Here is a 16090-nt window from a genome sequence, read left to right as displayed (position 1 = left end):
TACATTGAATTATGAAAATTAGTTTACAATGTTGCAAATAGTTTGTGGCTGCATGTATAGATGGCGTTGGCAACATGTGTACTAGTGTGATATTGTATTGATAGGTGGCATTGTTTAATTTCGGCGGCTGGGTACATAAGTTTGTATTAAATTAACCATAAAAACAAAAAGTCGAATGTACAGCTTGCAGTCCTTATTTGTTTTTCTGTGCTTTTGTCATATTGAGAAAATGCCAGTAGCACTTTGTCCGACTCGGGAAACGAAACCAAAACACCTTGCTTAGCAGAGGGCAGTGATTAAAACAGAGGTTATGCATAATAATTTTACGGTAATGAGTTTAATAGATCCCTGAAAAATCAGAATAGTATTCATTACGTTTAATTAACTAGTTTTATAAAGGCACTAGCTGACCCGCGCAACTTCGCTTGCGTCACATAAGAGAGAATGGGTCAAATTGTTCCCCGTTTTGTAACATTTTTTACTGGTACTCTGCCCCTACTGGTCGTAGCGTGATGATATAATAATATAGCCTATTACCTTCCTCGATAAATGGGCTATCTAACACTGAAAGAATTTTTCAAATCGGACCAGTAGTTTCTGAGATTAGCGCGTTCAAACAAACAAACAAACAAACAATCAAACTCTTTAGCTTTATAATAGTAGTAGTAAGTAGTATAGATATGGTCGCATATTTAAAAAGTTACCGCGCATAGGGTGGTATTTCGAGGTTCGTACCTCTGATATCAGGAATCTATTAAATTCATACCCGTAATTACTATACAGCAAAAAATGGATTTTCAATAAAAAAAGGTGTTCCGACTTTATGCACTGGAGGCGACGATATTTTAATCTTTTTAGAATTACTTTTTATGATTTTACGGGTCAATGGCCTGTTTGTCAAAAATGATGGGACATGTCATATAGATCAATATCAACAATCTGTTGTCATGGTCTTTGCAGTTTTGTTAATAATGTAGAATATTTATGTACATAAAAGCGAAGCTTCTTATCTCGTAAACATAATGTCCAACGCTTTAAGTAACTTGTACTTGCGGTCACCAATGAGACGCATAGCAAAATTAAATCAGACCTACATACTGCAAGAAGCACATTATATATCAACATCACCCGTTCAATATGAAACTGTTGAATTTAAAAACCATGACGACTTTATAAGAAAAGTTTTTTTAGAAGTGGATGTGCCAATTATCGTAAACTTTCATGCAGACTGGTGTGAGCCGTGTAAAATCCTCACGAATAAGTTAAAAAGGCTTATTGAACCATTAGATGATTTTGCTCTGGTGATAGTAAATGTAGAAAATAATGCGGAACTCGTCCATACGTTTGAAGTAAAGGCGCTACCCGCAGTGTTAGCGATAAAGAATGGGTTGATTGTACACAAGTTCATTGGATTGAAGGAGTATGATTTTTTAGAAGATCTCATTAGTAGAATGTCCAGAAGGAAATAAAGAGTCGAGTGAAAAGGGGAGAAATATTTCTTGTATTTGTATATTACTGTCATTTACTGGTAAAGGTACCGTGAAGCAATTTGAACAATTTCGACGGGCGAAATCGCTTGGAAAGAACTGCCGCTTGCGTCGGTATCACGCCACGGTATTGCGCCTCGATCTCTTGATTGATAGAACAGTCAACCGTTACTAACTAGGTCTACGTTCAGTTTACTTTAAACATACCTGTGTTCTACTTGTTTATCCAATTTTATATACTTATTATAGCTTTCCGTTCTGTTAGACAATAACAAATTGCATTCTGTATTTCCCACCCATATTTTATTCATACAAATGATTCCATAATTTGCGTATAAAGTACTTAGTCACTGAAAATTTTAGCATTAGTGAATGTAATAGAATATTAATTGTTGAATAACGAAGTTAATGATATAGTAAACTTTGTACATCATGCCAGTCCCGTATCCTATCATATATTAAATGTTCTTCTATTTATAAACGTTTAACACAGTTTCAGGAGAAAAAAACGAGTAGTTGAATTGAATTTTATTGCATTAGATGGTACAAAACATACACATGGAAAGCAGTTAGTAATTAACACTACATCCTTACTATATTAATGGCTAAAACTATGTTCCTATCATAATGATTCACATATTAAAATAATTTAACCATTATTTTTATTCATCAAGACATTATACATAGATAGGTGATTCTTCATATTTCTATTACTTGATTCTTACAATCTAATCAGGTGCTGTAACGTAAAAAACGGTCTATTATAAACATTTTAATGGTAATAATATAACCAGGAGCCTAAGAATTTTATCCCTAGTAACTAATGCTTGATTGTACATGTACATGTGCATGTATGCACTGTGGCAGAATACTAGAACTTGAACTGTGGGAGATTAAAACACGATGGTTGTTGTTTGATCTTATTGATTTTTTAATGCTGCGATTTACGCTTTACAAGCAAACTAACCGAGTCACCAAGTACTTAATATGTATATAATATGGGGCCAGAAATATAGCATTACGTTGCAAAAAAAATGAATACTCACTATATGTTGACCACCCTAGGACCCAAAATACGCCCAGAAGAAAGAATCCAATGATTGCCGCGCCCAGTGCAAAGGAGAAGAGCTGACATAGTATACCGAAAATGCAACTGTAACGATAATAGAAATGATTAGCATCATACGAGTAAGAAATGAGAATTACTAGGCCCGTTTATGTCCTCACTCCATTGCACGCTTTCAAAAGCGACGAGGATTGTACAGTTGACTGTTCGCAGCGATGGTTGCAGCGAAAGGCGTACGAATCCATCTTTGCACTTCTCTTCTTTCGAACACGGTCACTGTTACCATCTACTATACTATAAATATGAGGGTTTTAGTTTAGATTTGAAATCACCTGTATATAGTGCGATTTATTACTGACGCTACTAGATACCAAGACCCGAGGTATAGAGTTTGGCGTTTAATATGTGCTAAGAAAATAGTTTTTACGGCGCCCGCTAGAAGAGCTGAACAGATTTTCATAGAAAATTTAGAACAGCAAAGTTCATTCACTCTGTTATAATTTACACAATACCAACTAAAAACTTCCATTCGCTTTTTTGTTTCCAAAAATAACGGTTAGTATTGTAGATAAAGTAATTTGATAGTAAAAGATTTTATGTTATCAAAAACAGGTGGTTGTTATTTTCAAAGAGAAACGGCGTAATCGTAAAACATAAGATTATAGTTTCATAGTCTCACAGTTATTTACATTGTATACATATTATTATATACATAAAATCACGCCTTTCTCCCATAGAGGTAGTCAGAGACGAGAGAACGCCACTTGGTACGATCCATAAAGACGTTCCTTGCCTCATTCACAGCCATACATCATGTCATCATCATGTCATATTAACCCATTCAGTGCCGTGCACGCCCATCGGCGGGTGAAACGTTTTTACTGACACGCCGAGCCCGCCCATGGGCGGTTGGATTTTAACCTCCGATATCTAAGCCAATAACCATTAGAAAAATGAAAGATTTTGTGAAATGATTCGTTTTACTAAAATTTATTCGTTATCAAAACGGCCTGCAGATATCTCAGGTTTGGAAAAAAGTCAATTCCGACTTTTCATGCCGAACCCGCCCATGGGCGGGCATAACACTTATTCAGGATTTAACAACCTTTTGTGAAATTAGATAAGAACTATAATTTTAACTAAAATTTTATAATTATAAATTTTAACTAAAATTAAGTTACCTTTAATAGAAATTGATGTTGTTTTGCGTCGATAAAATATAATAAGAAGATTTATAACCTACACGCATAAAAAAAATGTTCTGGCCAGAAGCGCAAACAAATATCGCACGAGCTAAATCATTTTGCACGAAAAAACAGCAGACATAATGATCATGGTAGGACCCAGAAGTCATAAACCATATTTACCTGTGTATATCAAATTCAGTTGTATTGTCTGAACAAAAGAAAGAAAATATTACATATAGTAAATAGGAGGAACGATAAAAATTTATTGTAAGCAAATTTGCATAATGTACTTTTTTTAACTAAGTATGTAATTTAATGTACCCAAGGATTGACGACACCTGACAATTAAAAAAGGCACATATATGTGGGTTTTTAAAAGGCCTAATAGATTTCTTTACATATATATTAGCTTAATTTTTAGGATTGTATGATTTTGATTCATCTTAGATTAATTAAGTGAGAGTTATGCCTTACCTTCATGCTCCATTTCTATTTCAGCTAATAACCAATAAAACTGTCACAATTTTATCACAAATATCGCAGGAAACTTCACATACACGCTTTAAACACGGTACAGTACATGTAAACTGAACATGTGAAACGGTTTATGTCGAAATCTACAGCTACATGCCAAAAACGCCGATGGGCGGGCAAGGATACTTAATCGAGATGCCGGACCCGCCGATGGGCGGGCTGATATCATAATACAGCGGAATCTGGGTAATGTCGTTAATTTTCAGCTAGGCAGTGAATGGGTTAAAGGATTTCAGTGAATTAAATTGTCAGGGAGTGATATGGAAACTATTATAATATACTCTAAGTGACTTACCACATATTTAAAATAAAAGGGTTTACGTAAATTATTAACTAAAGGTGTTTGCAGTATTTCCACTTGCCTGCTTCATTAGATTATTAAACTTTATTTGTATTTGCTATTTCATATACTTAATTATATGGATACATCAAGCATTCTGTGACAGTAACTGTCGATATGACAGTTTTTTGGCTTCATTCTGGGCATGGAGAAATAAAATGCTATCATCCTTCACGGTGTTGAAAGTTAAAGTAGCTCTACGTTTACAGCACGGAATGTATAGTTTCGTATGGTGATGGTAAGTCTTAAGTGGGATTGAAATAACTTATTTCAGGCGTTTAACAGTTTATTTTACATTATAATTTTCTTTTTACGTAGCCTGCGTAAGTGTCCCACTGCGGGGTTAAGTACTTACCGAGTTTACTACAATTACTACTCGTTAAAATATCAATATTTACCTGCACGTTTGGCGTAGTAGTTAACGCGGTCACCTCGCCGCAATAACCATAGCGAGCAAAATAATGTTCATCAGTTATCTAATGTTCCCGCTTATTTTCTTTACCACTTTGAAAAGTCATTAGTTATTTTATTAAAGTAGGTAGGTAAGGTTATGTAATTTAGTTTACATACCTTTAAATAGCAAACAATTGCGGCAAGACTTATGCCCATTCAAATTAGGTACCTACATAATGTGCATAATTATGTGATAGGTATACCTTATTCGTAATCGTGAATGTGATGTGCCGTAAGGCAATTATTGAGTAAAATAGCTTCAGACATGAACATTAGTTTAACTTAATTGTACTAAATATTGTCTCAAAATTATATCACAATAATTGGAAATCGATATAGATCGCCGATGCGCTGGACAGACCAAGTCAAGACTGCTATTAATAGTACCCTTTATATTATTAGTACGAGAAAGGCAGCAGTCCGTGACGAGTGGCGACGAATAGTGAAGCGAGCTACCAACCCCGATGACTACGACTGACGACCACGACCACTCTGTCAAGAGTGTAGCGACCAAGAAGAAGAAGAATTGGAAATCTACCTTTAATTACACAAAAAGGATTTCGGATATTCTTTCCTTTCCCTAAAAGACAACTTCCGCGCTAAGAATTACTCTTGTGATGCGGGGACTTTTACAAACATACAAGCAATGAACGCAGGGTACCGCCAGGCCTGAAGCAACTATTTGTGGGTCCCACAAATTTGTTCCGTGTGGGAATTAGATCCACGATCTCCCAACGCACTGTGGCATGGCGACCATTTTAACCACTGCGCCGTATACTTAGATTCTTTTACAGGTAGTTATGGTTTATAACTAATTCAATTCGAAAGAATACGAAGAATTTCATATAATTACAAGTATAATAGTATTCAAGAATTAATGAGCGGATTTTCCAAACGAAATATTTAGCATATTAAATTTGTATGACTTTCATTGTCTATTTAATTAATACTATTAAATATATGTATTTCAATTTATAGCACTTGTGGCAAGGTACTGCGATGGACGTAAAAATGTTTAAATTATTTGCGATTGCTAGTTTCACCTTACTGGGATTTCAAACTGTATCAGGTACTTATTATCGTCACCAAGCGATACATTGATTTTTATTATTATATTGTCTTATAACTTAAAAACAAATTGTTTTGCACATAATATTAGTAGTAGTGGTAGTCGATGTACAAAGTTCTTAAAATTATAGTTATCTTGATAAATATTTATGCACAGCCTTTTAAAACCATAAAAATAGATGAATTCTCATTCTCTAAAATAGCTAATACCTATTGTAGCTTTATTTATAACAAGTTATAATAATCTTACAATCGTAAAGGTATAGCTTAAACACAAAAAATATGAATTATTTTATACCTAATATCTCAGGTTTACAAACCCCGGTCATTTGGTACGCGTGCGTGGGACCGAAGGCAACACGTAGAGGTCTTTTCAGACGGCTAATCTTTCAATAATTTATGGCGACTCAACATTATAAGTGTTTCTACTGTTTAATACATTCTAACATTTATTTTCAGCTGACGTGGAATGGGTATCGGTAAATATAAATGAGACTTGTCCATTAATTGGTAGAGCAGTGGTTGCAGGCTATGAAGCTCATGACAGTAGTCCTCTTTGGGTGATCAGAGCCAATTATAAGAACGATCTTGTTCCGGGAAAATTGGCCCTCATACATCGAGTTGCTTACATCGCCTATGGTGGTGGTGAATGTGCCGTGAGCAATGACACATTTGAGGTTAGTATACACAAATACAGGCCATAGAATGTTCTTTTAGCCGATATTCAGCAAGGGTGACCGCTTGGCTTGTTTTATTCAAACTAGCCAAATGTGCTAGACTTTGTTTGTGACCACAGCGGCATCTTTCCATTTTAATTAATATGAGTGATATTGAATAACTGATGTATTCTTTACCACTTTGTAAACTTTGCACTTTGCTACTGATGAAACTGGGCTGCATTCAGGTAACTCTGTCATCATTACTTAACATACGTAGCGTACTTAAGGTTTTTCTTAATGTACTAGTCATTTATTTATTAACAAAATTGTGTCATAGGTATGCTGCGCCGATCCCGAAGAAATCGAATGGATCCAGAGTCATGATGGTTACGTACCAAGGAAGGCTATAGCAGCTGGATTTACGTCTAAAAATGAAACTCTTTACGTTGGGAGAGTTAAGTATCGAGGTGCTTTGACTCCAGGCAAGGTGACTACCGCAAGTAGTGTTTAGAAACAGATTATACAAAATTCATGCCTAAATTGTGCGAAGAAACTGTTTGTGCGAAGTATCTAGTGTAAAGATAGTTATTAGAAAGTAGTTATAAAAGTAGAAAATGTATTAAAAAATCTAATCAAGCTGTTTTTCTGTCAACAGATTCAACCTAGCCACCAATTGATGTACTTTTCTTTTCGAGGCAAGGAGCTGACGACTCAAGTATACGAAGTATTATGCTCAGTGTGAAGTTTTATACATACTTTTAAATCTTATGGATTATTCTGCATCTTGTAATATATTGTCATAGATAAAAAAAGGTATTTTCTGAAACGATTTTGCGTTTTGTTCATTGTGAAGTGAGGTGTCATCGTGATGAAAATGATATTATTATCTACATATTATGTCTGTCTGCGTGTTTTTTGTTAGAAATTTTACGTTGTTGTAATAAAAATATACTTATAAATATGTTTTTCGTTTTTATACTTGAATAATGCCTGTAATTATACATACGACTATCCATAGGCCGTAAATATTCGTTTAGTTTTAGTGTTAGACCTAGTGTTTTTCTCTTACTGTACTTTTGAATATGAGAACAGATAGACACATTCATTAGTCGTCTTAAAGTGGCGATTGTCTTTTTTTGCCTGCTTTTGGTTAAACAATAAAAATTAGGAACATAGAAAATAAACCTATTAGTCTGGAAAATTAGAACAATTCTTAAGTTTATAACGAGATTATCTTACAAACGAGTTGACTCGTGGATGTTGGAGGCGTCGTTGTAATGATTCAGCAATTCTGAATCTGAATCTATGGACTTTGGGTTTAACTCGGGTAGGAATTGAAAGAAAAGGAAAGGTTCACTCATTCTTTGCTATAGCCTGAATCTAGTAATATTTTGTAATGACATCTACACGCTGAAGTCCCCAATCCGCTTACGCAGGTCATGTTGACTACTTGAAGTTGGTATCTTTTTATTTATCAAATCGGTGATCTGTTAAAACCAAAGACAGCGACAACTAGTCCTCGACAGTCGACGATTTTGATAAGTAGGTATACTCTATAGGATTGGTAAGAATGTTTTCTCTTGTGGAAATATTATTTTTTTATGCAATGCGTATGGAAAGACACGTCAAAACTATTGATGCAACAAAACAAACTTCTAATTTTCTATCGTAAAATGAGTCGGAAGGGAGGAAGATATCCTTTAACAGCCAAAAACTTGCTAAAAGCAACCATTCCCAAATGGCAGGAGCAAATATTTAAATCTACTATGATAAATTATTTTTTAACTATCTTATGTTATACGGAAGAAGACCCTTGCCCAGCAGTGGGACAGTAATAGCTCAAATTTATTAATAGGCAATCTATCTGGATCACTGTACATAATTATGTTGCCTCCGTATTAAAATTTGATCCTACGCACCACTTGTCTGGAAGACAAATGCCTATGTGGTGGTTTTGTTAGTTGGAAGCAACTGCTGATATTATAGTTTTACTGGTCGTCGTTTACCTAATAAAATACCTATTATTTAACCTAGAATATACAATTTACATAGAAAATAAATTAGAATTGTTAATTGTATTAATCAAAACTGTTATGTGTACGGCGTAATTTCCGTATAGAATGTCCAAGTTTGGTTTTACCTACAAGTGTTTTAATGACAAACTACTACTATTATACAGAATAAATTTTTACTTATTGACCACTTTACTTAGGACAAGTAGCCATGATGGACGTTAAAATATTTTTGCTGACTGCTGTTGTGACTCTTCTTTCAGTCCAAATCGTGTCAGGTATTTATTTATATGATTATTAAAATTCTTGCCTTATTTGCTGCATGTTTTTGAACAAAAAACTATAAGATAATTGAAAAATCACTAACTATTGATTGAAATAAAAATAATTTATGTGCCCGTTGGGTACCTAACTATCTTCTGACACGAAATATGTGATACAATTTTTTTTATTTTTTATTTATTATTATAAAAATTTATATGTGCCCGTTAAATTCTTAGTCCGTTTGAGCTTCTCACTGCTTATCAAAGGCCCCCCTCCTCCTCACTCCATCGGCGGCATGACTAGTGTTCTTAAATGCGGTTAGGTAAATATTATATTAATTTACAGCTGAAATAGAATGGGTGAAGACAACGCCTAACGCAACATGCCCTTTATACGGCAGAGGATTGGTGGCGGGGTATGAAGGTTACGATCGCAGTCCTCTGTGGGTGATCAGGGCCACGTACGACGAAGACCTGATGCCGGGCAAACTGGCTCTCTTACATAACGCCGCGTATGTACCGTACGCTGGACGCGAGATTGAAGTACATGATATAGAAGTTAGTAAATACTTTACTATTTATTGGGAATAATAATCTGTTTGAGTATGTAATCTCATTGAATTCGAATGAATATTGAGAAAGTAATTTCAATCAAGTCGAAGTCTTGAGGGGTCAGTTGTATTAACATGAAAGCGCAAAAGAGAGACAAAATGACTTCCATTCAAGTATTACAAAAAATAAACACCAAATAAGATTGTTTAATTCACTTGGGCCTTAACGGTACTGTTGCTACAGACAGGCAAAACGGATACGTTAGACTTTTAACGCTTCTCTGATCGCTGCTGAGGTTAAAGTCTGTTAATACATAAATCAACGAATTAAAAGAAACATAGACCCTTTTTTTTACTCCTTATAAACACGTATTATCTACGAGACTTTGTTGCCCCGTACATAAAAACTTTTTAAACCGAATAATCGGTTCTGGTTTCGTTTACGTTAAGTGGCTCAATTGCATATTATTGATAGAAATTTGTATTTTATTGTATGTCATAGGTATTATGTGCTCGTCCAGACGAGGTCCGATGGCTGAGGGGAAGAAACGGAAAGTTACCTAGGAAAGCTTTCCCTGCTGGTATAACCAAAAATAATGAAACTCTTTACATCGGCAGAATTAAATATGGACGTTCATTGACTCCGGGAAAGGTGAGAAAGTTTTACAGTGTATTATATTAAGTAACTAGCTGACCCGCGCAACTTCGCTTGCGTCACGTAAGAGAAAATGGGACATAATTTCCCCCGTTTTTGTAACATTTTTCGTTACTACTCCTCTCCTAATTGTCGTAGCGTGATGATATATATATATATAGCCTATAGCCTTCCTCAATAAATGGGTTATCTAACAGTGAAAGAATTTTTCAAATCGGACCAGTAGTTCCTGAGATTAGCGCGTTCAAACAAACAAACAAACAAACTAACAATCAAACAAACAAACTCTTCAGCTTTATAATATTAGTATAGAAGTATAGATTTTCATTTCATTTATTAATTCGTCGTATAGTTAATGGTGAACCTGGTGTCAAATTTGTTCAAGCCTCTTATGGGCTGTTCACATGGCTTAATGGCTGCTATATTTTAATCGACAACAACCGGGATTGATGATCGATACCACCGATCCATGCAATGTCCGCAATAAAGTTATTCTTGTCACTGTATCCAATAACTCACACGCTTGATTAAAAGTACTTATCATTGTATTCACGTTTTAGTGATTTTTCCTATGGACGAAATTCGCTGGGCAATGTCAATTATACATTTTTAGATGTATTAAAATATAATGTATTTCATCGACAGATTCAGCCGAGTCACGAAGTTCTGTACATTTCAACCGAAGGCAGGGAGAGAACGACTAGTAATTATGAAGTGTTATGTAAGCATTAACGAACCTGGTATTTAAGATAAGATATAATAAATACTGTAATAACAAAGCTCTAATTAAATTTACACGTTGTATAGGTTGTATTTTTTTATCTAACGCAAGTCTAAACAAGTGAGTATAGAGTCCTGCACGACTGGTGACGATTGAATCCTTACAGTTAAGACTAGGCTTATCAAAACAGTAACCAGCTGGATTTGAAGGCACATTGCAATCTTATTTGTGAAGATTGACGCTCTAATGTCTTGCAAGAAAATCAGGTGCGTAATACTCGTAACCGGCATGCAGCAGTTCCGTATACCAAGGTGTTTGCGAATTAAGCAAGGGAAGTTTGTAAGGATCATACCAAGTGTCGTTCTCTACTCTCTGCCCACACCTTTTGGGAAAAACCCTTATATTATATGTACATATGTATGTTTTTATAAATAATAATATTATTTTAAATAATTAATAATTTATTTTCTATAACATAATGAGAAATAAAGTAACATAATAATTGTTATTACATTTTTTTTACATTGACACTTAATATATTATTCTACAATAATCTACATAAGTATAATGAAGTCTATGAATAATAGAAGGGCTAGTACAAATTGCTTGTGGTTTTCTTCTTGTTCTGCTAGACACATTTTATGAAAATAGGTTGCTGAGATCAGCATTGCTTCCATTTATCTTAAGCTTACAATCTAGTAGTAAGCCCCATATTCTGTAAAAAATATTTTGCTTTATTAGTTTAAATAATTATAACTCCAGCGGTGAAGGAAAACATCGTGATGAAACTTTGCATCCCTAAAAGTTGTTTTTGAGGACATTCAAAGTCCGCAACTCGCACTCGGCCAGCGTGTTGGACTAAAGGCCTAACTCTTCTACCAATTCGGGAGGAGACCCTTGTCGTCTATGTGGGATGCGCGTATTTACACCATTCGGCTATCATTGCTTCTAATTAATTACTTAATGTAATTTACTTACAATTCAAAAACCATCCAAGTGTCCAAAGTATGAATATCACAAGCAATGCAATGCAGAACATAGCCAGTAGCAAGCTGAGGATCTGAACACAAATATTGCAACAGCAGCTGTAATTATAACAGAAATTATTATCTTCCGACGTCAAAACTTTCAAATAGAGTCGCCCTTGACCAATACAATGTTTATGTATTGTTCACAGATGAGCTATGAACGTCCAATGAGTTATTAAAATCTGTATTAATGGCCTTTTTATATTTCTTCACAATATTATGCTTGTTTAATGCTAATTAAATACACCCACGGCTCACGGTTTTATATCTCTGTTTCATGTGATAAGATGCATATGGGAGGTAAACCTGTAGTCATGTACTGGGCGGGATTGACTTCATTTGTATATTTTACAATAGTAAAATATGTATATCAGAAATGGCAATATTTAGTAAGTTATCATGTTGAATTTAAAATCTATATAATTTATATGAATTAAACTGACAAACTAAATAAGCAGGTTTCACAAATTGTGCCACTTAGAATTTAATTTATATCTTAAATAAATAATAAATATATTTGGACAACTCACATATGGTCATCTGATTCTAAACTAAGTAGAACTTTTACTATTGTAACCAGATAACTGATAAACATACTTATATACTTCTAAATACAATAATATATAGATAAATTTATAACCATTTAATGGGAAACACCACTTTGATATTGACAAAGGTTTTTCTGTACTAAATAGTACAGAAAAACAAATCTACTAGTAACATGCATTGTCAGATAAAATGATTCAAGTTAAAAAATCTTACCACATTTTGATTATTTTTCAATGTATTTATCATCAATGGCGACTATGTAATTGGTTCCGTTAAATGTATTTCAAGGTAATGCAGATGCTACCAGCTGAAAAATATTATGATATTATTGATACAGTTATTCGTCTTACTCCAATATCATATTGACAACTGTGACAGGTAATGATTTATTTTTAATTTAATGGATAAGTTATTTACATGCCAGGAGCTTGTATGCGTCAAAAATGTGTATCTGCAGAGAATTTTATCGGCTAAAGTTTAAAAGGTACTATTGGTTTTAATGGTTTATAAAAAATGTTTGCCGATTGATAAAAGTATGTTTTACCTGCTTTATCCATTTAGCCACCTCATTTAAAATCCCCAGGAACTCAACTGTAAGAAGTATAGTAATATACAATTATTTATTTTAAAGCTAGAATTCTACGGACGACTGCAAACCTCAAACGGTGGTGCTGAAACGCATCTTAAGCTCCGTTACAAGAGTAAAGGCAAGGTTTACCGCTTACGGAAAAGTGTCAGATAACCTACCCGGCAGATAAATAGTATGACAAGAATCTTTAAATATTTATCTTTATAAGTAGATCAATACTCTTTCAAAAGTAGTTCGTCGCTGCCGTTACGGTTTGCGGTCGCCCTTAGAATACAACTTTTCAGGGGGTGATTTCGTACCACTATCGTCTATCGACTAGCTATCGGAAAATTTGTTCATAAGTTAGTTAGTATTAAATGTGATAAGCGCCCCTAGCGGGTGTGGTTGGAACTAATTCTTAAGCACATTTTAAACGTCAGCTCATATTCGAAAGTACCGATTGCAGAAAATCGCGCTACAGGTGAGTCTGTAGTCTTTTCCGAGATACGTGGATTAATGAGATGCGTATCTTACGCAGATAAAACGATGCCTATTGTTAAGTGTTTAAAGTATAGGTCTTACGCTTACTTACATAAACCTACATGGACCATATTTTTTCAGCAAACCATACGAATAGCCATATTATTCCGATTCCTATCATAGGCAGGACGCACCAAAGAGTGAAGATTAAACAGCTGCAACAAACAAAACGCAGAGTAAGGCTGACATCGGTAGCAAATGTCGATCGAGCGTACGGAGTACGACACGATACGGACACGATTTTTTTAGGGGAACTTATTCAACGGCCCTGACACGCGAGGCAAATACTATCGTTGCTGCGCAAGCAAAGGTTTTTATATATTTTTATACCATTAACAGGAGATACCAAAGACTGTTTTTCACAAATTCTCTTTTCAATAACTTTTTAAGTTTTGTCTGTTTTAAAGTATTTTTTAGCGATGGTGTGCTCGACTGAAGTACGCGAAAAATTTAACGTCGGAGAAAAGGAAGCTTAATCTTGGTTTTGTTACGATTTAATCCTGCCACGTCACGATACGATAAATATCCAATTACTTAAATAACTGCCTATACTTATGGTCACTATGCAATACGCAATTGAGGTAAATAAAACTAATATTATTAGCATAGGTACTTTGTGAATGAACAAATATAATGTTAGAATAAGTGCCAGTTTCAATTTATTTCAAAGCAAGTTGGACTCAGTACTACGACTATGGTTGCCAGATCCAGGCTGATCATTACCGAAACTTTTCTGGGGCCACGAACGGAATCAGAGTTTTGGTCTCCTGTCCGAGACTACATTAAGTAAGAATAACCATAAAAAAACGTCGTAGCATCGTAGCATAATAAAAAAAGTTATTTTGCACTCCGGGAGAGCAGAGTATAATTACGGAACACGGGAAAAATTCCGGGACAATCCCACAAAACCCGGCGATCTGGCAACGCCAACTGGGTTAAGAGAACAGTCAGACTATATCATGCAACAAAACTTTTGCTTAAATCAATGTATTATTTTGATATGATTTGTTTGTTGTTCCTACTGTGGATACATAATCGACAGTGGTAGACAATTCCTCTCAAGGAAATAGTTGTCACCAAAATACGCTAGAGGCGCTGAATAGTTCAAACAAATTTTCTCGATAGCTAACCAGTTGTCGATAGTCGATAGTGGTAGAGATTCCCAGTACATTTATTTATTGCTGGTATTTATTACTTACATATTTTATACAGTACTCCACATATCCACAAAATAATAGTTATAAATATTAACATATATAGAAGTCCCCAAGCAGTGCAACATAAAAAGCTGCAATGATAAATACAACTGTAATTGTCTCAAATAAAATGTTGTTATAACATATTGCCTGTTCAATCCTTAATTTAGCAGGAACGCTAGCAAATCTGAATCCCAACTTTCAAATCCCAAACAAAGAAACAACTGTGTTTATATTAATAACATTTATTTAAAATAGTTATAATCATTTATACAATACATAGTAAAAATAACGACACCTATCTTTTCGCAGAATCGCGCCTAAGAACATTGTTTTTATTTTCCACACAAAACGAAAGCACATCTTATATCGAGGCTTAATAAATATCTATAAACGTAAAGATAAGAAGAACGTAAGAATTTGAAGTATCTTCATATCAATTGCTGCTTCATGTTATAACTCTGAAAAAGAAAACATAATTAAATCTCAATCGGAAAAAAATATCAAATGTGTTTAGGTGTACTATATTTTTTATAAGAAAATATGCCATTAGATTTATTTTATACAAGAGAATTATTAACACTACATGCATAGAAAAGTAGTAAAATATTAGTACAAGATATTACTCACATTAAATTAAAGAATTCAGGAACCACACCAGCAATAACACAATCGCTAACATTATTACTATAGCACAACACCACCAATTGCAGAGTAAGCAGCTGGAACGATAAACAAAGTTTTAAACAATACCGACCGCGGTTTATTTATATTGAATTCTAATAATTAGACGACGTTATATTGAAAATTATAATAAATAGTAACCTAATTAATTAAAAAATATTATCTTTTTATAAACGACCACAAAAAAGCTAAGTTGAAATCGGTATTCTATGCAGCTTTTGCGATTGAGATAAGGTGTGTTATCCAATGATATTAAGAAATACGGTCAACGATTGAATTGGTGCTCCAAAACACTAATTGACGGCATGCGTTTGGTGCTTTGATAGAGTATTTACCTTGCCTTAATATAATATTATTGTCATAATCCATATTTTAGTAAGTAAATACATTTTTAGTAATTTTCCTTGGCATTGCATGGCCGTCTTGTCACGACGAAAGTGAGTAGTGACGTTGTTTCTTTCCTATATTTTTTGGCGCCCAAAATGTGCAGTAAACTGTCGTTAAAGTTAAATTCTTAGATCAGGGTTTT

The 16090-nt window shown here is 34.3% G+C and overlaps 2 protein-coding genes and 1 long non-coding RNA gene across 3 annotated transcripts; 2 read left to right on the top strand and 1 right to left on the bottom strand.

Moving 5' to 3' along the window:
* Positions 1-6053: 6053 nt before the first annotated feature.
* On the top strand, positions 6054-7691 carry LOC142976557 (uncharacterized). Its single transcript, XM_076119988.1, has 4 exons — positions 6054-6136; positions 6595-6812; positions 7132-7281; positions 7450-7691. Exons 1-4 carry the CDS (start codon positions 6067-6069, stop codon positions 7534-7536), a joined length of 525 nt encoding a protein of 174 aa, XP_075976103.1. The 5' UTR covers positions 6054-6066; the 3' UTR covers positions 7537-7691.
* A 1249-nt stretch (positions 7692-8940) lies between these two features.
* On the top strand, positions 8941-11311 carry LOC142976540 (uncharacterized). The gene is made up of 4 exons (XM_076119964.1): positions 8941-9084; positions 9416-9627; positions 10123-10272; positions 10921-11311. Exons 1-4 carry the CDS (start codon positions 9018-9020, stop codon positions 11005-11007), a joined length of 516 nt encoding a protein of 171 aa, XP_075976079.1. The 5' UTR covers positions 8941-9017; the 3' UTR covers positions 11008-11311.
* An 8-nt stretch (positions 11312-11319) lies between these two features.
* On the bottom strand, positions 11320-12923 carry LOC142976541 (uncharacterized). The gene is made up of 3 exons (XR_012959657.1): positions 12787-12923; positions 11975-12081; positions 11320-11711 (listed from the first exon to the last, which is right to left on the bottom strand). It is a non-coding gene; the product is annotated as an uncharacterized LOC142976541 (long non-coding RNA).
* Positions 12924-16090: the final 3167 nt, after the last annotated feature.

Source organism: Anticarsia gemmatalis, chromosome 11, assembly GCF_050436995.1.
Source record: "Anticarsia gemmatalis isolate Benzon Research Colony breed Stoneville strain chromosome 11, ilAntGemm2 primary, whole genome shotgun sequence".
NCBI lineage: Eukaryota > Metazoa > Arthropoda > Insecta > Lepidoptera > Erebidae > Anticarsia > Anticarsia gemmatalis.
Note: the sequence above shows the minus strand (reverse complement) of the source record. Positions and strands in the feature narration are given on the sequence as shown.